Genomic DNA, 22,349 nt, shown 5'->3' with positions numbered 1-22,349 from the left:
CCAAGGAGGCTCGTAGCTTGGAAGGTCCTTCAGAGGGTTATAGCCTTCATTATCAGATATCATCCATCACTATTTCGGATGTGATTTGAGTTACACAACCCCCTATGCATGCTTGTGTGCATTAGTATTCTTGTAGAGCCCCAGCAAAATTTGGTGTCCCCAGTTTCTTAGCTTTCACAGATACTACAAGAATACTATTCTATAAAGTTTAAGAGTCATTAGAAGCTTTCACAAACTAACTTTTCCTTTTATACTCTTCCTCTTTTTGGTGTATGGTTTTCTGGTAACAGTTTATCCAGCCTGACTTCTAGATTCTATTGAACCAATTCAGACAGACTCACACTTGTGGATTAATCTATGGATTAGATTAATCTATTAATCTGTGGATTAATCACTGGTAAATTCATCTTTTTGTGCGTTCGCTGTTGTCAGGATTTTTTAGGCCATAAATTAATGGCCTAAAAAAGTATGGAATGCTTCACTGATATTGGAGATTTCAAGAGTAAATTTTACATAGTTTTATCAGCTACGAATTAAGCATAATTCATTCTAATTGATCCTACCTTCGGCAGAACTCTGAGGTCCCTATTCTGTTATTTAAACAGTAAAACATTTTTATTTACAATACATTTCAAACTTATTATTATACCCCATATTTCACTGCTTATTTTCGCTATTTAACAGGAGAAAAGTAATTAACACTTTCCTTCCTGTCAGCCACATGTAGAGGAGGAAAACATGTTAATTCAGATGCAACAGAAACTTTACAGAAGTTCTGAAATAAAATTAAATAATATTTTGAGGTGAAAACTGACTGTTGTATGTTTTTATATATTACAGTTATGTGTTATATAATAATAATAAWAAAAAATCCCACTATGAGAACATATGCGGTCTGGATTTTGAAGCTTTCTGACCTGAGTTTATACAACAGTAATCCAAATGAAAATCAGTGACGATGGTTGTCAAAGAGAAAAGGATAGTTTCCTAATCTGCAAGAACAGCCTCCTAAAAGCATAAGAAAGGTACAATGTGCAAGAAAAGAAGTAGGCAAGGCAGTATGTCAGCCTGGCCACTCAGGGAACTTGTGAGTGAGCTCAAACTCAAATAGAGGTGAGGGCTACATTACTGAGGRCATAGTTAGATCAAGGCTATTATTGCCCTCTACACAGCACTCTTGAGGCCACATTCAGAATATTCTGCTCAGTTCTGTCCAGGTAATGAGAGATATTGACAGACTGGAGTGAGTATAGCCAAGGGCCACTCCAAGAGGAGTAGGAGCCCCAGGGTATAGGTATACAATGTAAGAGGAAAGGCTGAGAAAATTGGGAGAATTATTGACTAATAGGAGATCTAACCATTATCTTCAGCTAGATAAAGGAGAATTACAGAGAAGACAGAGCCAATGGGATATAAAGAGAAAAAAAATAACAAAAATAGGGCTAAGAACTGGGAGTGGTTGCCCATGTAGGTTAACTTGCTGAGGCCTTGATCAACCTGCTCCTGCTTTGAGTCAGGGACTGGGCCAGGTGAGCTCCAGAAGATCCAACCCGGGCAACTCTAACGGTTTGTCCAAGAATTCAGGGCATAACATTTTCAGGATTCATATACACAGGGATGTGTTTTTTGAAGCAAACTTAGGAGCTTCTYCTCACAGTTAACTTAATGGGCACATTCTCCTTATGGCCAAGAGGTGATGCTGGTACCATGTGGAGATGGAAATTGTCAGAGTGTTCTCTAATGCAGTGCAGCTCCAGGTTTCAGAATACACTCAACAGTCTCTCCAGGTACTAGTTTCTGAGCAGATTCAGAGCTTGCAAGTCCTGCTAGTAGATAGAACAAAAAGCACCCTGTGCAAAACAGACTAGAATTTCCATTGAAGAAAACCACTSTCCTCTAAGAATTCTTGTATTCCAAGGCTTTCATTTCTTCCAAAATAAATCACTTTGCTCATTAAACCACTACCTGTTCATTTTCTTCCATGTTGGTCACAAGACAGTTTGAGTCATGAGTTCCAGGATCAGCTGTACCACAGTATATGGCGTTTTCAAAACTGGCTGTGATTGTTTGCTGCACATGTCTTTTTTTATAGAAAATAAAGACTATGAGGCCAGTTCCTGCTAGAATAAGAAAAATCAATACAAAAATCATCCCCCCAAATCCATGTACAGATGCTGAAGTAGCTTCATTTTTTGATGCTGTGAAAATTAAAAAGAAAAAAAAGTTACCACAAATGAACAAAGAATGCTATTGTATACCTTCAAATTTTCCCTAAGTAAACTAACTGGTTTGACTGCAAAAATACTGAACAATGATAACCAAAAATGAAATTGCTGTGAGTTCTTTATGGATGAGGTAAAATTGAGCTTGGTCTTTTAAATGTTAATTTTACAAGGACTGTTATTGACTGCAGTTCATTCAGAAAACAACAAAAATATCTTAGTTCAGTAGGACAATCAGTTTGAGTCAGAAGTTCTTCATTCAAAGAAATTTAAAATAAAAGCTTGAGCTGAATTCAATTGAAACTTACCTGAAGACAGTTTTAATAGTAAATAAAAAATATGTACATAATGTGCTTAAAAAACAAACCTACCTCTATGGATCGATGAATGATGAGTTGGTTCGATGGTAGGAACTTTAAAATAAAATATATATATTTTATAGAGAGAAAAATATATGAAAATACTTTTCCTTACAATTCAAGCTAAATCATTCATATATTCCTGCTAAAATATTTCTTTAAAAAATATTTTGACTCATTATTTGAGCAATCTCTTTTTGGTGGGGTAAGACAGACATTGGAAGTTTTCATACTTCCATGGTATCTGGACTTCACATTGAGAAAATCAAATGTTTACACTTGTAAAAGTGAAAGCACTTTTGTACTTGAAAGCACTTAAGTGATATTTTTAGGCAACTTCCTTTTCCTCCCTCCATTTCTCAGGAAGTTTAATCTAGTTAATTGTTCACAGGACTGGCTGGGCAGCCCTACAGAGTACTTGGATGACTCCTTTGCCATCTCAGAACATCTGGAGCATTCAGTAGCAGGAGTTTTAACTGTTTGCACATTTCATCTCATATAGTTGTGCAGTGGATCTCTTTGCCCAGGGCAGATGTTACGAATCTCAAGCTGTGTCCCAGCTGATCTGGGCAAACACTGCGGACTCCATATGGGCATGGGGACTCACGCTAACTACAAGTGTGCAGTTACCTATTTCTCATCTTATACAGCATTGTTGTGCACACAAGGTGCATTTTACCTAATCTGTAACATATTTGGATATCTCGTGGATCAACACCCAAAGAATACAAGGCCAAAGACATTAAAAACCAAAGGTACTAGACTGTTTGATAGTCCTTGCAGATCTCCCCGTGCCTTTGACACTGAGAGAAACAAACTGGGCCCACTCTCATCTTGTGCTTTCTACTTGGCCATCCCACACACCCCAGGCACGTGACACTCCTCCTCATCCCACTGGGAGCACCTGCATTCCTTTCCAGAATCTCAGTAACTTCCCACTGCTCCCTTTTGGTTCAGTTGTAAGGAGTATGCCTTTTTGTCTTCTCAGCACTGGTTCAGTTATCTACTCATCATCTACTGCCACTAGCAGCCTAACTCTAATGGCTCTTAGTTTTCCCCTGTATCCTCACCATGTGATATGTTCTCCCCTGAAAAAAGAAACAGTGATCCTCAGGTTCTCCAACATTATTTCTCGCTCTTGTTAGGAAGAGATACTTTGGACTTAATGCAATCATGGAACATCTGCATAAGCATTAGTGCATTGCACAAGCCCTGGTTGTATTACTCATTATTTCTAACATATCCAASCGCACAGAATGCAGAACTTACTCTTGGGAATTTTGCAAACAAAATTCTGATCAACAGAGCAGTAATAGCTCCTCCAGGCTCCATTTGCAACATCCATGTCAACACAGTGTTCATTAAAATGTGCTGTAGGTTCTCCTTTCTCCCAGTTGACAAAGTCTACTGCACTGCTGTCAGTCCATGTCCATTCCCCTGAAATCAAAAGTATTAACTACTGAGTGGATGAAGTGGGAAATCATTTCTTGTCTACCAGGCACTACTACACCTGGGCATGGAACTTATTATTTGATTAGATCAGCACATTAGCATAACATTTCTCTTTAACTGTCAGAGATGTTCAGATAAGAATGAATCAAATATAAGTTCTCATAAGCAGTAAACAGACAYAGTTAACTCCATTACCCTACACAGTTACAGCTGTCAGTGCTGCATGAAGGAAATGAGCTGATAGCCTGAGTACTTTTAATCAAAGCCAGCCCTCACCAGTGCCTGGACACCTTGGGAAGAAGCAGAGTGCCAGTGCAAGGCAACCCTTTAATTTTCTTTGTAAATTGATCTRAGATCTGTGAACAGCTCTTTTATTAGAATTAAATCAATTAATTAATTATCAATTAAGAGACTTAATCAGACCTTTTAARTAATAACCACTTGCTCTTTTCATACTCAGGCCCATAAAGTGAGAATAAATACCATTTCATTTCCCTTAAGGTGTACTTCCATGACAACATCTCATGGTAGAATTTGTACTTGACACAAGTGTGTTCTGCAAGGTGTGCTCTGTACCTGCATGTTCCTGCTGCCTGTGTTTGCACTGACACCCATGTGGCAAAGCAGTGGGTCAACCAAGGGACAAAATCATTTATTTTGAACAGTTAGCTTTTCAGCTAGAGCAGCTCTAACTTGTCTATCATGCAGCAAGATGCCTGATACTGCGGGCAGCATGAGTCAATGGAAAGGGGCAGCTAACAGCAGCCCATTTGAGACTTGCTCTGTAGCTGGACTTTCAAAGACTAYCAGTGAAAAAAAGCTTTAGAATTATTATGATACATAAAGCAATTAGATTTGCTTTCACCAGTATTTTTCACTGGAAATTTTGACCCACATGTACGGTTAAAAGCTGACGTAATTTGGATGAAATAGTCCACCAGTGAATGAAAATCATGGAAAAATTTATGGGGAAAAAAAAGAAAAAATAGATTTAAAATTTTGCTAGGTTCTTCGTATAAGTTTAAGGGTGTTAACCCTGTTTAAGGGTGCCTGAGCTTTTAATTGCAGGACAATGATTTTCTTAAAAAGGCTAACACCAATTAAATGTCAAACAACTGGCATAAAAATGTGACAGGAAACAACTAACTATAGTAGTTAAAAGGTGAAACTTTTTTGTTCTGATTGAAATCTACTCTAATTAAAGATAAAAAAGATGTAGACCTCTTGATATCCTACATTTTTAAGTATTTTAGAAGAAAAAACAATTCAATATTTAACAGTTGATTTCCCTCTGTTTACTTTTGAGTATTTTCAGCTCAATATGCAATGTGAAATAATTACCATCAATATTTTTGAACAATCCTATCCAAAACTTTCTGAAGTCACTTGCAATCGAAGACAAGTAAAGTAAGAGGAAGTTCATTTCTTCTGCATCTTCTATGGAAACCAGAGAGGCACCTAAAATATCMATTAAATATTATATGTAAATGTATTTCAGAAAGATTTTCCTTTCATCTTTCCTAATTGGAAATTATTTATCTCATTCAAGAATTATGCCATGCTTCACGATGATCAACTTTACCATATTATTAAAAAGTTTGATAATAAATTTAAATTAGTCACAGATTATAGTTGATGCACACACATCTATATATTATCTCTTAGTTAAAAAAAATCTTCAAATTTTGGCACCAAATTCACAAGATTTGATTGATCCCTAGGCTCAGTATGTGTTTGTATATTTCTATTTGTATGACCTGAATTCAACCTGATGAAGACTGCACCAAGTTGAGACTAGGAATATAGACCTGCTATGAASAGAGTTAAGAATTTGTGGTGAGGAAGGAAAGACAAAAAGCAGAAAGGCTATCAAGGGGGATAAAATGAACAGAAAAAGCAAAACAATGATGGAATGAGTGGAGAGACAAGGTACTACAGAGCAGGAGATTCAGAGATGCAAGCAGGGGCTTTCAGGCCACCTAAAGTGTTAATGGGAAATCCATAAAGAATAAATCCCCYGGCCTGTCTATCTCCAAGTTTCTTAAGTTTTTACTAGAAATGATGGGAAGATGAGAAGATAACAAACTGAGATTTAGATTGCAACTGGCTCTTTATTTTGGAATAATCTCTTAATAAAATCTGGCACTCACCCATCTGAATACATGCCATGGAAGCATCAGGCCAGCTTTCTTCAGAAGTGGTGTGAACATAGTAGCAATGACCACGGAAAGGAAGCCAAGACCTACCACGCTTTGGTTCAGGACATTTCCCAGGAAGTTGTGGTGGTTCAGTAGGGACTATCCCTGTTAGGGAGAAACACAGATTTCAGTGGTGTCTTAACAGAAGCATGTGCCAGACGTAGCACCTACGAATGTGACAAAAGACAGAATATCCCATAGGCAAAAGTAAYGATAAAACATTAAATTAATGATGTAAAACTAATGATAAATAACCTGGTTGAGGTTGAATCTCCAGTCTACTAAAGGAGGTTTACAGCAGTTTAACTGCAACTGTCTTCAGCCAGGTTATTTTGACTTAAAAATTGTGAAATAGAATGAAGTAATATGCATAATAAGATCTTGAAAACAACATCAGACAGTGATGTATTCCTAAGATGTCAGTCATTCATTGTTGAGGTACACTTGTGATCCACTGCTTGTAGCATGAAATGTTGCAGTTATATTTATGACCTGCATGTGTTGACTGGCCTTTGAAATGAAATGTAATCTATAAAACTTTGGAAATCACTCWAGTAAGACACAGTGGATATGAGAATTCTACCTGAACAAAAGCAGTGGTTTATCACAAAACAATCTTTACCTGTGTGGAATAKCAACATTGAAAAAAAAAGTCACAAATATAAATTCCAACCTCCCTAATGGCACTTATTCCATTCACAACCTACCATCAGACTGTTTACAGAGAGAGAAAAACGTTTCATTGCAAGATGATGTCTTCCAGAAACCATCCAGGTCTAAGTAGACACAGGCTGTGTTTTTATTTGGTTCTCCACTTGCCCAGTTRTGATACCTGCTTCTTCTTCTATCTGACCATATGTAATGGCCGTGACTCTAAAAGCAAATGATAATAAAGATTATTTCATATACAGGAACTGAATTAAAAGAAGGAAATGGGAGAATCACAGATTCTTGTACATTAACTAGTCCTCTGTCATGAATACCCTTTCTACCTCTATACAGCAGATGAGGCAGTGGTTCTAGATATGTCCAGTCAGTACACAACCAGTACTTACACCTTCAATCTCTGCAGTAAATGCGAGAAGGCCTTATGGTAAAAATAGGGACATAGAATTKAAGATTTTATGACACTTATGTTTAAAGGGATCAAATGAATATTGCAGAGAAACAAATGTTAGTATTCCTTTCTGCAGGGCTCCTCTATGTATTTAGAAAGCAAAAATAAAAAGCAGAAGTTCCACTAGGGAGGAATATTGACATAGTTCCCATTAGGACTAGAGCCYTTCGGCATACTCTACAGGCCTTTGCCACTCATGCCAACAGCACTTGTAACAGATTTCCAACCCTTACAAGGYCCTATCTCTTACATGAGACAGAAAGGCTGAGCATACATAATTTTTCAGCATATTTCACCATGATTTGCAGAGGATGACCCACAGCATAGACATAGCTAGCTCCTCTCACTTTGTCCAGTGCTACTTGACTCCTTCTTTCAGTCTTTGGATGTTGGCTCCCATCTAGTTCTTTCTACCAGTTTAACAGTCCTGTTTGCCTTTGAAATCTTTCACCAGGTTTCTTCCTATCTTCTTATCTAATCCAGATTTCCTTGTACCTCCTCCCACTAAAACTCCTGTTCMTCTCCCCTCAGCATCTGTGCCCTCTCTCATTCCCACTTTCTTCCAAGCTCCAGTTCTACCTGTGCTTTTTGCTTTCCTCTGACATCTATTTGCACATGCATCCAACTGCATCATCATTTTTCATGTCCTTTTCATATGCCTTTTATATATGCTTCTCCATGTGCCCATTTAAGGCAGTCTTTACTGTGAGGCTGTCCATAGTTTTTAGCTTTGAAACCAGTCTGAGATATTCCCATTTCCAGATGCCTGATCCTGCCTCTCTGCTGCACCTTGCCAGTTATTCAGTTGTCCCAGTTCAAGTCCTTTTAAAAAGTAAATAGGAACAATATGAGTAAAAATAACCTCAAGAAGAAGCAGCTGTTTCTGTGGCCASGTTTTCACTGTGTCCTCAGAAATAACTGTGCAAGTGCATGAGTGTGTGGCAAACCATGGTGTAGGAACTGAAAACTTCCAAGCCACTTTTACCGCTGAAGCCACTATTTACTGCAGCTACATCCTTTGAAATAGAGGCTGCGAGCRTTCTTATACTATGGCCATATGTTTAGAAGTTTAAAACCTCTGAAGCCAAGGGAAATTAGGTACCTCAACAAGAATCAGGAAGATCTATTCTGATCTAGAGTATAGGAATGATTAGCACAAGTATTTGATTATCTTACCGTGTTGCTGTTAAGACCAATCCATACAGGCTCCCCACGGTGTAACATTTGTAACCACAGGTAAGAATCAACATAAGGATCCAAAATGCTGGCAAGTTCTGCATATTGGTCTCTGCAGTACTTTTGTGCTGCCTCCCAGCTCATTTTGTAATTGATGATCTCGTAGCGGTCATCACCATAATTATTAAAGCCAAAGACTGGAACCGTGGGTTGGGAACTGTGCAATCTAGGGTCTGGAACAAAGAAGAAAAGACACCTGCTTTGTAATGTGTAGACATTATCATTGAAAGAGGATCTACAGTACTAGTCAAGTAATTGAGAGTCTGCAATAACAAGTTAAGAAAGTCAGAGCTTTTGCTACACCAGCGAAAGCYACAGTTCCATATTCTGTAAGAACATTTTCTCATCTTTGATAGAATGATCTTTGATTGCATTTTACCATAAATGTTTATAGCACCTCCAGGAACATGCCTATATGAGAYAGACATTTCCAAAGAATAATGTAAGTGTGTAGGGCATTAAAGGGAACAGTCTCTCACACTTCTTCCATGATATATTAGCATTAGTTTATTACTAACAAGATATGGGTTAAGTTAAGTAACAGAAGGTAGAACTGGCACACTGTGAATAAGGTGAAGGATATAACTACTTCTGAAGAAATTATCYGAGTAAGACTGTCCTGGAAATCAAATGTGGCAATTTTCCAAAGAAGAAGTTGCGACACTTTTAAGCCTAACAGTAAAAWTTCGGTTTTGAAGAATTTGCCTCTCTAAAACCAAAATGCTTTGCTGATATATCTGTTTCCTTCCTCACCATCAAAATAGTACAACATATAGTGATACATTTTGTTTTTTTAATTTACTGGTCCAGTGTTTAAAATAGGAATGCTTAAGAGCTTTTTTTTTCCAGAAAGTAAAGTACATGTTCATCTTATTAAAATGTTCCCTAGTGCATATGATACTATCATATTAATTTTACTAAAAATAGGGTTGAATATGAGAAAGTCACTTTATTACCAGTGTGACATAACCGCAATAAATCATCAGCTGTCCTAGCAGTGGGTGAAAGAGAACTCACCAGTTGTTTTCTGGCATATATAGCTTTTGCTTGATTTACAGTCTTCATCTTTCCATTTTCCTGCCTGTTCTATAGGGTTCTTAATCATAAAGACACAGTCATCCTAGAAGAAAAATGAGATTAACAAAATAGAATAATAAGAAATATTCCTATTCCTGCCTGATAGACTCACCTATCACACACAGAAACACATAAATGAGTAAATGAGGAACATTTTAATGAACTCATGCAAGCAACAGTCACAGGCAGTAGTATGACTATACTCATTTATAACTCAGTCATAGAAGAGCTTGTACTGCACAGAGGGAGCTGCAGAGTACAGCACAGAACAAGCATCTGGGACCATCTCTACATATGCATGCATGAGTGTATAGATGTGTGTGATAGGAACAACATTTAAARTCAACTTTTATTTATTATTCAGTTTCAAACTGTGTGTGTATCTCCCATCAACATAGCTCTCAAGGATACTTAAACAGGTGTACTCACAACCAGTTCTACATTAACCACTTAAAACTATCGAATAACATTCAATTTTGTTTGACAACTAAATATAAATTGGCATAATGGTGATAAAAACTTCAAAGCATGCRGAACAGATATTTCAAAAGGAAGATTTGATGGTATGGGGGGAAAGACAAAAGTAATAAAGGAGGATCCAGATTCTCCTTCTTATGGTATAAATCTATTATTTCAATAAGCTCAGARATAAGAAATATAAACATACACAGTTCTAGGAATATTTTCATCAATTCTAGATAACATCCACCGTGTCCCAAAATGACACAGTTGCTGTTATTTCAGTGTATTGATTAGTCATGGTAAAGTGAAGAAAATTGCTCACTAGACCGAGTTTTGCACAAGGCTTCCAAACAACCGTCTGTTACAACGGATTCACACTGAATCATGACAAAATACAGAACTTTTTTTTTAAAAAAATGCTTAAACGTAGGTATACAATGTGATTATTGTGCTTTCAAAAGAAATAAGATTAATAAAAAGGTTTCATTTATGAAAGCAAACCTTACAGAAATTACAGTTATAGCTATGTGCATTTTAATTCATCTACCAAAACTATGATGATTTAATAATAACCAGAAATAATGTTTACCTTACTAAAATAACTTCGGGAGCCTTTTGCCCAATTTGTGTAGTAAACTGGGCTTCCATCAGTCCATAAGTATGTGTGCTCCTGGTTTATGTCATTCAGTCCAATCCAAGCATCAGTTGCAGCATCTTTTAAGAGGGACATGAGGAAAGCTAAAGAGAAAAATTATATAAAGAGAAAAAGTGAATACATCAATCCCCTAACACCACAGATTCTAGGGTAGCTGGAGCAGGGACTATACATTTTGATGTATAGTCATGTCAAATAATAGTCAAATTATTTGTCGTAAGTCAAATAATGTATATACATTGTTTTGATCTTTTTTTGGTTTGTTTGCTTTGATTTGTTTTTTAATAAGGTCTTAGTATTATATAAAAAAAGACTAGATATTCCTCCGATGCTAAAATAAAAAAAGAATAAAATTAAAACATGGGCAAATTTTAAACCTAGGTTTTTAACATAAAATGATTCTCTAGATCTTTTTGAGGAATTTATATGCATATTTTCTAAATGTCATCTAAGGAAGCCCACTAAATGATTTTGAAGGTATTATATACACAAATTATTCAGAACATCATGTAGACTGTGACTAGACACAGAGAAAATGACTTTTTCAAACTGTGTATTCCATTTTCTCCTTTAGTAACTTCCTTGCTAATCAGAGTTAATAACTTAATTTCTAAAGAGTCATAACACAAATAAGACTATGTAAAAACTATGTGCATATTCTTACAAGGGGAAAGTGGGAGAAAGAGGAAAGTTGGGACTCCAGCATTAGGACCATCTGCTGCCTAAGGGTATGTCTTCCACTGACACTCACAGCACTTAAACCACCAGCTAGCTGTAATTTACTCTGCCTATTGTATTCCACAATTCCCTGTGTTTTATTCCCTTTGTGTGTTATTTTATTTGTGCATTCAAACTTCAAAATTAATATAGGGGTATTTATTACAGGATAAGCCTCTGCTATAAAATCTTAACATCTGAACAATAACAATTTATGTCAGTCCTAATATTAGCCTCAAACCTATAATTTTAAAACTTAATCAGGACACTAGTATCTTTGCAAATATTTTTTTCAAACTTAAAATTTGCTCATTCAGCATAACTTGATATTGCCATTAGATAGACTGCAGAAGGGTTTTTTTTTAATGACATGAAGCCTCATCTTGTAGAGAAAGGTATGTATGTATGTTATACCTTGTGTTTCCTTTTTTGATATTGTAGCCAGGTTTCCTTGGAAGTGCATACAATTGTTCCGGGCGGCATGCCACGTCAGCGTATCATTTTCATCAAGGCCAAATATTCTGAAACACTGAAGAACAGAATTGTATCAAAGCTGTAATTAGAGAGCTTTTCTGGTGATAACTATTCTGTTTGTAACAATCAAGATATAAACTTGATTTTTCTTTAAATAAGAAGGGAGATGTGCTGCTCTAACAATCTTTTCTGGTTTCAAAATGTCTTTAGGGGAAAAATTTATATCCTAGGATAAACCTGCACTTTTGGCATACACTTAARAGACAGAACACCTCAGTCTAACAACTTTAGTGGAATGTAATCTAACACAACGGTTCTTCATCATTTCTGTGTGAGGAATGTCCAAGATCTCTGGAAAAAGAGTAGAGTAAGGGCAACAAGGGTAATGCATGTTATTGCAGCTAAACAAACTGGCTTCCAGTTGCCCTGCTTGTGACACCATGCCTACTTTCCGTAGGATAATCACAGAATGAGAATGATTCTCACACTAGCAAGAAAACTGTGAATTTACCATTCCTTGCAATATGATCTATTATAAGCTACGTATAACCAGGAATGTGCTGATTTAAATATACAACCAACCTGGGGAAAATAAGGTTAGTGAAGGAAAGGTCTCTCCATGACATGAGAAGTGGGGACTCAGAGASGAGTCAAGGAAGAAGACTCTGGGAGTTTCCCTTCCAGGATAAGGAAGAGAGAGACATATCAGCTTTAGAGAGAACTGTAAAACGGTGACAGGACAAGGGGCAATGGGTACAAGTTGAAACACAGGCAGTTCCATCTCCAGGTGAGGAAGAACTTCTTTCCTGTGAGGGTGACAGAGCCCTGSCACAGGCTGCCCAGGGAGGCTGTGGAGTCTCCTTCCCTGGAGATCTTCCAAACCCGCCTGGATGCCACCCTGTRCCCCGTGCTCTGGGTGTCCCTGCTGGAGCAGGGGTTGGACTGGATGATCTCTAGAGGTCCCTTCCAACCTTAACCAGTCAGTGGTTCTGTAGAAGGGCATAAACTGAGTTTGTGCCTCTTTTCCTCATGATTGAGAGGGAAGGGAAGAAAGAGAAGACAGCAGCCCGGCACCTTAAACAGAAGAACCCTGACAAACTGAAATTGTATACTTAGCCAAAAGAAAGAGATATGGAGCTAGATGAAGTAGATATGGATGATCATTATTGCTAGCTGAATTCTTAGGAATGCATATTTTTCTTTTATAACTTCATTGATGAAAATCATATTTTAATACATTATATTTTTTAAATACATATACTGAAATGACTTTTGAGAGTACTGAGAGTGATCTTATGAAGTCTGACAATGCTTATAAATGAATTACTTTAAAACTTTAACAAGGGTAATATAAAGAAACTAATAAGTATGCTCGTAGAAGGTCCCTCAGTAGCTTAACAGACAGCAACAACAACAGGATGAAGAAATGTCCAAGGGACCTGTGACAGCCAGATAAACCGAGCATAGTAGCAGAAAACATCCAACGGCTCTGAAGTTGTGCTCCCATATGAGGAAAACTGCTTCACCATTTTTGGAAACATCAAAAAATAGCATAACTAYAAAATGAAGCCTATCTCATGTATGGCTCAAGACCTCTCCTGTAGCTTCTTTGGTCCCAATAGAGGCTAACATTTCCGTTTCAGAGCACTTTAGATTCTTTAATATACACAGCTAGAATATATTTCATGATAATCCAAATCTCTGATACAAATGTGAAAAATTAAACCAGCAATTATTTTTATTCTGTTATTTTTAAAATACAATATACTGCCCTTTAATACTGCACCTTGTTATTAAACAGGACCCAGTTTTCTGGACAACCCCCCTGTGGTGGTGGTGAAGTGGGAACAACGGGTGGGCGAACAGTGGCATTGTGCCTTTCGCAGATGAACATCTCAACACTGCCACAGTTGAGATCATTCCACGTACCTGAAGGGAAATTAGGATAAAAAGGAAAACAAAAATCAAACTGAGATTGGGAAGAAAATATGTTCTTTTATATTTAAAAAAATCTATTACAGGAAGTAGAAATGATTGCAGTGTTTGTATTTGAGAGGAAAAACAAGCATTCATCTCATCACTGCAGATATCCTCTAGGTAGATATCTATAGCGGAGATAATCACACCCGATGCTCAGTAGAGATCTTGTCATTACAGTTCAATAAAGGTACAGTTATAATTCTTCTTGTCTTAAGGGAGCTATCTAAAACAGGACATAGCATCTGCTCAGCAGAGGTGTCTATGTCCTTCCACTGACCATTAAGAGAGCATGGGAAGATTATCTCAGCTGTAGATGTTTAGACTACAAATTACACTGCATTGTTAGTAATGACACAGAAGATAACAGCAGGTATTTAAGAGAGACAGTAATAAAATGGACAAAGGTTAAAGAAGAGAATAATATTGACTCTATTTGCAGATGGTTTGATGCTTAATTGATTTGTTCATGCTGAAAATTTTTGACAAAGATAGGAATCAAATTCCAGATGCAATCCATAAGGTTAACTGCATAGAGTTGATTTATTTTAAAGAGCGTAAGTGAAAGAATACAGCAAAATTAATCACCTAAGTTTTTAAAATCCTCTATTAGTCATCACTTTGCTCAGTATTATAACCTACCAGTAGTGAACATACAGCCTCCCAAGCCCATATCGTACCATGTAGATAGCATGTTGTTACAGTGCCCACCTGTTTGGGAATACATGACCACACAGTTCTCATCATCATTTGCAAAATTGGGTTCATTTGGTGCCCAAGCAACATAGTTCACAGGGCTTCCATCCATCCATCTGAAAAAAAATCGTGGTGTGAAATAAACGCTGTCAGTAAAGAAGTTAATATTTCTTTTTAAGGGACACATTAGAACTTTTTATTTTAAAACAAAATTTTGAATATTATTGCTAACAAGACATTTTGTTCTCTAGTAAAAGAAAAACAAGGTCACCCACTTACAATTAATAAAAAATATCTTTATGTCAACTGTTTAGTTTGTTGACCTGGACCRACTCTGCACTAATCCCATCAGTGCCCCAAACTTTCTTGGTCCCTGAGCACTGATAACTTTTTTCCTTAAAATCAAAACAAACAAAAACAGCCCGTGCAGTACTGTGACCTGGAGCACAGCAGTAGAAACCAAAGCTTAGTTTAGTAATTTTCTAGAGCCACAAACAGTAGTAGAAGACCCTTTAAGGGTAGGCAAGATCCTTGAACCACATGCTGGGGATATCTAGGAGCCATTTTGTTTAAATGAAGCTTAGATTGTGTAACTGTTGCTTTCAGTTCTGCAACAATTACTTCCTATACTTCCTACTTTAATAATTAAAAAAAAAAAATTCTCAAAATAGCCAAGGATGAAGTGAAAAAAAAAAGTGTTTATCTAAGTGTGTGAGTTTTGGAGACTAAGCCAACTGTATGTGTATTTTTACACATAAAAATATAAATAAGGAATACAACAGGTAGTGCCTATTTCTACTTGCAAATCTTCTTGAGTAAAATAGGAAAAAAATGTGTGTAGTAGACTGAGAATATGACACCATCATTGAACAGAAAGGAGAAATTAAGGATGGAACAGAGAAAACCAAACAAAATTGTTTTTCTGAGCATTGGTTGTGGTGTAGGAAGCAGTAGTTCCAGGAAAGGCAGCTTTCCCTTCTCTGTGGCTTGCAGACTGGATGGACAGGAGAGGACAGGAGAAAGACAGAGACGGAGAGGCTGAGACTCATCTGACCAGGCATGAAATCTCAGGAGACAGCACTGAAGACARAAAAGCAGCAGCATCCACAGCAGAAGCAAGGGAAGCATGTCTGTAACGCACCTGAGGCCCAAGGAATATTTGGGATGTTCCCAGGGCATTTTACTTCTGAAGACATTTATAGAAGAGCCATGACTCCACATAGCCTGAAGCTGTCTTGTCTGGGACTCTGACTTTGCAAGCATCTGGAAATTACCTTCCAGGTAAGGGCTATGAGTTCTCCCATGCTTATGTTTAATTTCTAAAAAGAACATTGAGATGCCTCAGTCCACGTTTGGAGGGCTGTTCTTTTTTGTTTTGTTTTTCAATCATTTCAATACTCCACAATGTTTGCAAGTAAGGTGATGCTACCATTTGGAAAATCCCTAGAGACTGCCAACCTGTTTTTTCCTTCATCTAACATGGAAAAGAGGACAACACTGCAGTGAGTGTCAGCAAGCACCTCTTTCCCACCAGCACAAATGCAGAGTCCAGCACCAGAGAAGGGGAAACAGAGAGTGCGAGGGTCGCGGGATGAGTGTTACCCTGAGGATCACAGTCACAAAACTTTTTGCCAAGATACAGCCATCGACCAGTTCTGTCAGTTACTGAACTTCAGTGACCTCTTATTGAAGTCATATTGAAAATTCACACTTCATATATGATATTCGACACACCTGTTTGTGTCTTTGCTTCTTCTTTACTTACCTGAATGTTCTATCAAGGCTCACGCTTAAGCCAATATAAAAGTTATTGCCCAAGTTTTTATAGAAACACTAAAATAGAAAAAAAAAAAAAAGTATTTTAAGGAAATGTAAGTGAACAGTTTTCAAATAAAATAACGAAGGTCTCAAAACCATTTTTAGTTTCAGTCGCACAATTTGCATAGTATGTAACATGCATGGAGTTGCTGGGACTATGTGCCTGATCTGCACAAATTCAAAACTTTTCACTGATTTCCAATATACAGGCGAACAGAAAAGCAGAATGAAGGGAAAGACTATGCTCGGAAAATACAGAAATTCAGAAACTTTTTCCGAAGAATTGTAAAATCATCAGGCTATTCACTTCATATTAGAAAGTATTCTGACTTAAACATTTTATCAAAAATTTAAAACCAGTTGTTTATAAAAGAGGGGAAAAACTTTGCTTGAATTTTATAAACAGAATGAGGTGGAAAAACAACAAAAATGTACTGTAATTTGCATCTAAGTAGGAAAGGGGTCTTGAGCATTGCATTCACGTTATTCTAGCAACAAAGCTCAGAATTTTTCTGCATATGGCAATTAATCAAAATAATAACTATGTTAAATTTTTTAAGTAGATAAGCCCATTATAGATGGCTTTGATTTTGACAAGGAACACTTTCTAACATACCAGAAGTCAGCTGATAAAGGTCTCTCASTACTACAAAGAATTACTCTTTTCTGACATAAAATATTTTTCTTACGTATTTCCAGAGAAAGGTTCTTTCACTTTCGCCCTCAATGACAGCAAGATCACCACCATTCTTCTTGCAAAAATCCCTTGCTTTTTCCATAGGCATTGCTTCCTTACTGAAGTAGTATTCCTTGTGATGATATATTATCCAATCATCTTCACTAACATCATATTCATCATCTGGAAGGTAAAACATTAAGCAGAGTATCCGTAATGGAAATTAGCATCATTATATGGTAATTTCTTTCTGGAACAGAACAAGGACTTACTGAATGTGAAAGCAGGTTCAGGTTTCAATGTCACTCCTGCAATATAAATCAATATCTGGTTATATGATTTGTCTTTCAGACATCTGCTCTCAATTAAATATACTTCTATAGTTATAAATACACTTTTAACTCCCAAMAATAACATGAATTGTAGGAAGAGTTCAGTATGTTTTTCTATTACAGATTTTTTCAGAATATACTAAGAAATGTTTTATGCCCAGCAAAATACCATATCACAGCCAATCATAATTAAGCCATAGAAACTATGCATAAATTCAGATGACTTGATTTCACATTTTCATCATGCACCATATAGATGCTAAACTTACTTACATACATATCTCATGGAAAAAAAAATCATATTTGAGATTGCTTTTATTTATATTGAAAATTATCAAGTGCTTCAGTGTGCGTGATGATACAGCTGGCTTTCATGTATGCAGATGGTGCRATTTGACCTGAAAAGGATGTTCATATCTATATCTACAAGCTTTTTAAGGAAGAAAGTCACCTTACCTTTTTTTATTTGACAAACATAGGCATTCATATGTTCACAAAATAAATCATTCCACTTCATACTATTGTAGCCATTAAACACTCCACATTTTTCATTTCCATCATAATTGTTTGGTTCTCCATTTGACCATTTTTCAAAATTTACCTATTGTGGAAAAAAAATCTATTAYTATTTTTCTTTTAAATCAAAATTCTCCGTTTAAATCAGAACTGTCTGTTCTGTTAAAGGAGAATACATTTCTCTTGATTTCAAGGTCAGTTTTATGAGTTCAAGGTCAGTCTTGTGTTATGGTGCCAGACCTTAGAAGGAGAAAGACATGACCCTTGTATAGAGTAACGATTCTTCTAAGTATTTGTAAGTCATGTTAACAAGCTAAGAAATTGGGTCCCTCTTTGTTATCAGGAGAGCTGAAGTTGTTCTGTGAAGCTTTGAAGAGAAGTATTCAAGTATCATACTGTGACTGCTGGGTTGGTGAATCCTGCTTTCACGTTTCAACTTGAGACAATCCATATGTGCTGCTATACTGACCAGGGCCTTGAGGACCTCAATATACTTAAGAAGGTGAGGACAACAAACTTTAGCTTGACTAGACATATAAAGTTATTTCTACTAGTTCCTGACATATGGAAACATAGAGATTAGTGTGAAGTAAGTTTGCTTTAGTAATACAAATAATTATTTAATCACCTTTGATAATATTGAATATACTAAAAATCTCATACTGTTACCTATAATTATGAATAAATGAAAAATAAAAACGAAATCCTAGAGTGAGATTGAGAATAAAAGACTTAGAGTCACTTGTGGCTGCTACAGGACAGGTAATGCAACAGGATGTATTAGGAGAATTAGACAAACAGCCGAAACAAGAAATGTACTCACCGGTGAACCATCACTCCATATGAATCCTCGTTCAGAATCCAGGGCATTTAAACCCATCCAGTAAGATGAGTAAAGATATTTTCTTTCTCTGAATGATTACGCACAAATATGGACAATCAGACATAGTGGAAAATAAAGACAACTGTATCATTACATTCTCAGTATTTTGGCATTTGAAGTATCACTTAACAGAGTCACAGAAAATCAGTGAAGAAGAGTTCATGGGAAGCATCACAAATTTCCTCATACCACAAATTTCRAATCAAATGAAAATACATTTTAAGTCCTTGGTTTCACCAGGTAGTTTAGGTCTGAAAGCAGACCTGCCAGTACTCATAGTCTTATGCTAAACATATGTGTAAGTGAGTTAATAGGTCAGATTTTCTTTAATCTCAAAATATTTCCTATTATTTAAGGAAAGAAAGGAACCTTTTACAACAGAAAGTAATCCATTAATCAAGAACAATTTCATCCACTGATCAACTACAGGTGAGCTAAAAAAAAAAAAGTTTGTCTCTTTGAATTAAACTCCACTGAAATCAGTTTTGATGTTCCTTGTTTTTTCTTTATACATGTGCCTGCAGCTTCAATACAGAGTACTCTCTCTCAAAGACCTGCTAGAAAACCCTTTTGCTTATCCTTCTACCTGATTACTTCTTTGCAAAGATACACAATTCAAATACAAAGATATTTGTGTAATAGAAACTGATCATCTGAAATCTTTTACATYTTATAGAAAGATAGAGGGATTGGGGGTTTTTGTGGGTTTGTTTGTTTTTATAATGTGTTATATCCTATATCTAAACTACAGGTTTTGCTGATACTCACAAGTTAGATATTAAATTTTGTTCTTCTTCACTATGRATACTGGCCAGATCTCCTCCAATGGCTCTGCAAAAATCTCTTGCACCAAACCATGTTTCCATTTTCTCCCTTTCCCTCTGGAAAAGCTACAAAAAGTGGACAGTTAGAGCCTGTGTCACATATTGCAGAAATTAYAGGCAGTTAAATACCTACTTTGAAGCATGAGCTGCTCTGAGGAAGGGAGTGCCACTCCTCTGGGCATGACGGGAGAGGAGTCGTCGTTGGAGGAGGAGCGGGGGTCATTCCCTCAACCAGTTGCTTGCAGAGAAACATGTTTTTCATTTCACAGTTCAAAATATTCCATAATCCAGCTGAAACTCCTGTTGTCATGGCCACGCAGCCTGACTCCCTTCCTTCATGGAACATAAAATTTACCAACCTAATTGATAAAGATCTGCATCTTCTCAAAGCATGTTCTGTCTATTTGAAAGTTACTTGACCCCACTCTGTATGGACACCAATAGCCCGTATATATTTCATATCACGTTCCTCTAATATTATACTGTGAAGCACCAATATGTCAAATGAGCAAATAACAGAGAGAAAATAATACCAACAGACACACTTAATCCCAGATGGCCAATAGGGACATAGGCATGGCCTATTCCACCTTCCCCTTTCATTAGTACAAACAGAGGAATGTACTTTCATTTCTACAGCTTTGTGACAGAAGAGTTTCAAAGCAACACATTTGTGTTGAAAAACCAACTTCTGGGGCCCATAGTCTAGAAATTCTTCAGTCCTGTTTCCACAGTGTGTACCTGGCATTCCTGAGTTCCAGTTAGTGAATGTAACAGCTTCACCATTGTCCCACTGGAAGGTCCCTTGCTCTACCACGTCTGAGAGAGCAATCCAGAAATACTTTGCTGGATTGAATCCAATTACGGAAGTCAAAAATGCTTGTTCATACCTGTGAAGGATAAGTTCCAAAGTCACGTTTAACTAAAATTTTATCCTAATTTGTTCATTTCTTCAAACAATTCATAGTATCAAATCCGGTAAAGTTAATGTGCTTTCTTAGTATGTGATAATAATACCTGTCCTGTACAGTAGCCAGATAACCTCTGTTTGCTTCACAGGTTTGTTTTGCTTCTGAAAATGTTGCTGGTACCTGTCCCATGGAATAACAGTAAAAACCATGCTTGATCCAGCCCTGCCAATGTAAACAGCAGAAACACATGGGAAGTTTTGTCAAACTGMAGAATGCTATGCATTCCTAAAAGCTACTTTAATAAAGCTACTTAAAGGTAGTTAAAGTAAAGCTTCTACTTTAAAAGCTACTTTTAACTTAATTCTAAGTTAAAATTAATGTGAGAAAAAAAATGAAAAGAATAATCAAATTCCYGTAACTCTCTTTTTTCCTCCTTGATAAAGGACCCACAAGACCAAAAATTCCTTGTCTTCCTGAGCATTTGGCCTTGGTTATGATTTGGAGATGAAATACATGTTCATGAGCACTTATTCTTTGTGTAAAGCCTGGTTTGCTTTTGCCTAGTGTAACTCTAGTGGCATTATTATTTTTCTCCTACTTGTTGCAACAAACTACTACAAACAAAGTGCAAAATAATTTGTGCAAATATTCCTGGTCTTTTGTAGCAGACTGAACTGAGAGAGGGAATGGGCAACCAGCACCGTGTGGGATACAGCACAAAAATATAATGACACRCTCTGCAGAGAGTAGTTTGTATGGGATCTGAATTGAAGTGACTGGCTATTAATGAAGAAAAAAGTGTCAATACATACAAATTAGCAATTTTTTAGGACTACAATTTAAATCTCCTGAGAGTTAAAGTAAGATGTGAAAACGTGAATAAATCACTGCTTTTGCTTTACACTTACTTTCTGGCAGCCTGGGTAAGTAATCTCAGCTTCTTCTGATTCTTCTGCCAAAGGCTTCCTTTTACAGATGTAACCAAGTTTCTTTTCACATACACTGTCAGCCCAGAAGCCATCCTGAACACGATAAGAGGAGAGCACAAAGAGAAGTCTGAAAAAATTCCATATACAAGCTGAACATTTACCAGTCCCTGAGAGAATCAGACCTCCCTACATTTGGCTGAGGTCATTTCAACTCTCTTCCTTTCCTTGCTACCTTCTCCAGTATCGCAGAATAGGAAACGCAATACAGTGGGTTTATACATTTCCTGAAAGATCTCGGAATTAGTCTAGCATGCAGTAAGAGTTCAGTGGCTGCTGAGAACACTTAGGAAATGCTCTGCTGCTTTCTTTCTCACTAGTGCAGGGAGATACTAGATGATACTAGATGATGATACTAGATAGGAAACTAGATATGATACTAGAAAGGAAACTTTGGATAAATTAAACATGAAATATACATGATATAAGCCTTTCTCCATAGTATTCTGATATGTCATTTTAAGCTGAGCATAGAATAAGGTAGATTTTTTTTGTACTTCCTCTTTTGTACCTCCATTATGACCAGCTTCCAAACTGACTCAAATAAACATGTGCTAGGTGGTTTGGGGGAAATATATGAATGTCCTTGCACCAAGAATCATGTTATGTAGCTAGAATCAGCCATGTTGTATGTGAATTGCTTCAATCAATTTCAGATGGGGGATTTGTTATAATGATTTCAGAGCAGACTGGGTCTGCATTGCTTCTTCTGCTCTTCCCGTATCTAGTCTCCAGGCTCCCACCACACTAAGATATTCTGA

At 36.8% G+C, this 22,349-nt stretch overlaps 1 protein-coding gene across 1 annotated transcript in view; it reads right to left on the bottom strand.

Moving 5' to 3' along the window:
- Window positions 1–1,319: 1,319 nt before the first annotated feature.
- The window catches only part of LOC112947378 (macrophage mannose receptor 1-like), a 29,162-nt gene continuing 8,132 nt past the window's right edge, over window positions 1,320–22,349 (bottom strand). The window contains exons 9-30 of the mRNA XM_026039460.1: window positions 21,511–21,624; window positions 20,709–20,824; window positions 20,433–20,581; window positions 19,825–20,024; window positions 19,636–19,757; window positions 18,808–18,895; window positions 17,925–18,069; window positions 17,409–17,444; window positions 17,150–17,319; window positions 16,408–16,475; window positions 14,658–14,758; window positions 13,756–13,898; window positions 11,910–12,024; window positions 10,713–10,861; window positions 9,602–9,704; window positions 8,525–8,757; window positions 6,939–7,104; window positions 6,184–6,336; window positions 5,375–5,491; window positions 3,851–4,018; window positions 2,594–2,635; window positions 1,320–2,198 (exon numbers count right to left, since the gene is read on the bottom strand). Of these exons, the coding sequence (XP_025895245.1) occupies window positions 1,954–2,198; window positions 2,594–2,635; window positions 3,851–4,018; window positions 5,375–5,491; window positions 6,184–6,336; window positions 6,939–7,104; window positions 8,525–8,757; window positions 9,602–9,704; window positions 10,713–10,861; window positions 11,910–12,024; window positions 13,756–13,898; window positions 14,658–14,758; window positions 16,408–16,475; window positions 17,150–17,319; window positions 17,409–17,444; window positions 17,925–18,069; window positions 18,808–18,895; window positions 19,636–19,757; window positions 19,825–20,024; window positions 20,433–20,581; window positions 20,709–20,824; window positions 21,511–21,624 (2,943 nt within the window). The 3' untranslated portion in view covers window positions 1,320–1,953. The remainder of the gene's footprint in view (window positions 2,199–2,593; window positions 2,636–3,850; window positions 4,019–5,374; window positions 5,492–6,183; window positions 6,337–6,938; window positions 7,105–8,524; window positions 8,758–9,601; window positions 9,705–10,712; window positions 10,862–11,909; window positions 12,025–13,755; window positions 13,899–14,657; window positions 14,759–16,407; window positions 16,476–17,149; window positions 17,320–17,408; window positions 17,445–17,924; window positions 18,070–18,807; window positions 18,896–19,635; window positions 19,758–19,824; window positions 20,025–20,432; window positions 20,582–20,708; window positions 20,825–21,510; window positions 21,625–22,349) is intronic.

Source organism: Nothoprocta perdicaria, unplaced genomic scaffold (assembly GCF_003342845.1).
Source record: "Nothoprocta perdicaria isolate Ctin4 unplaced genomic scaffold, notPer1 scaffold_23, whole genome shotgun sequence".
Lineage (NCBI taxonomy): Eukaryota > Metazoa > Chordata > Aves > Tinamiformes > Tinamidae > Nothoprocta > Nothoprocta perdicaria.
This window is presented reverse-complemented; position numbering and strand designations above follow the sequence as displayed.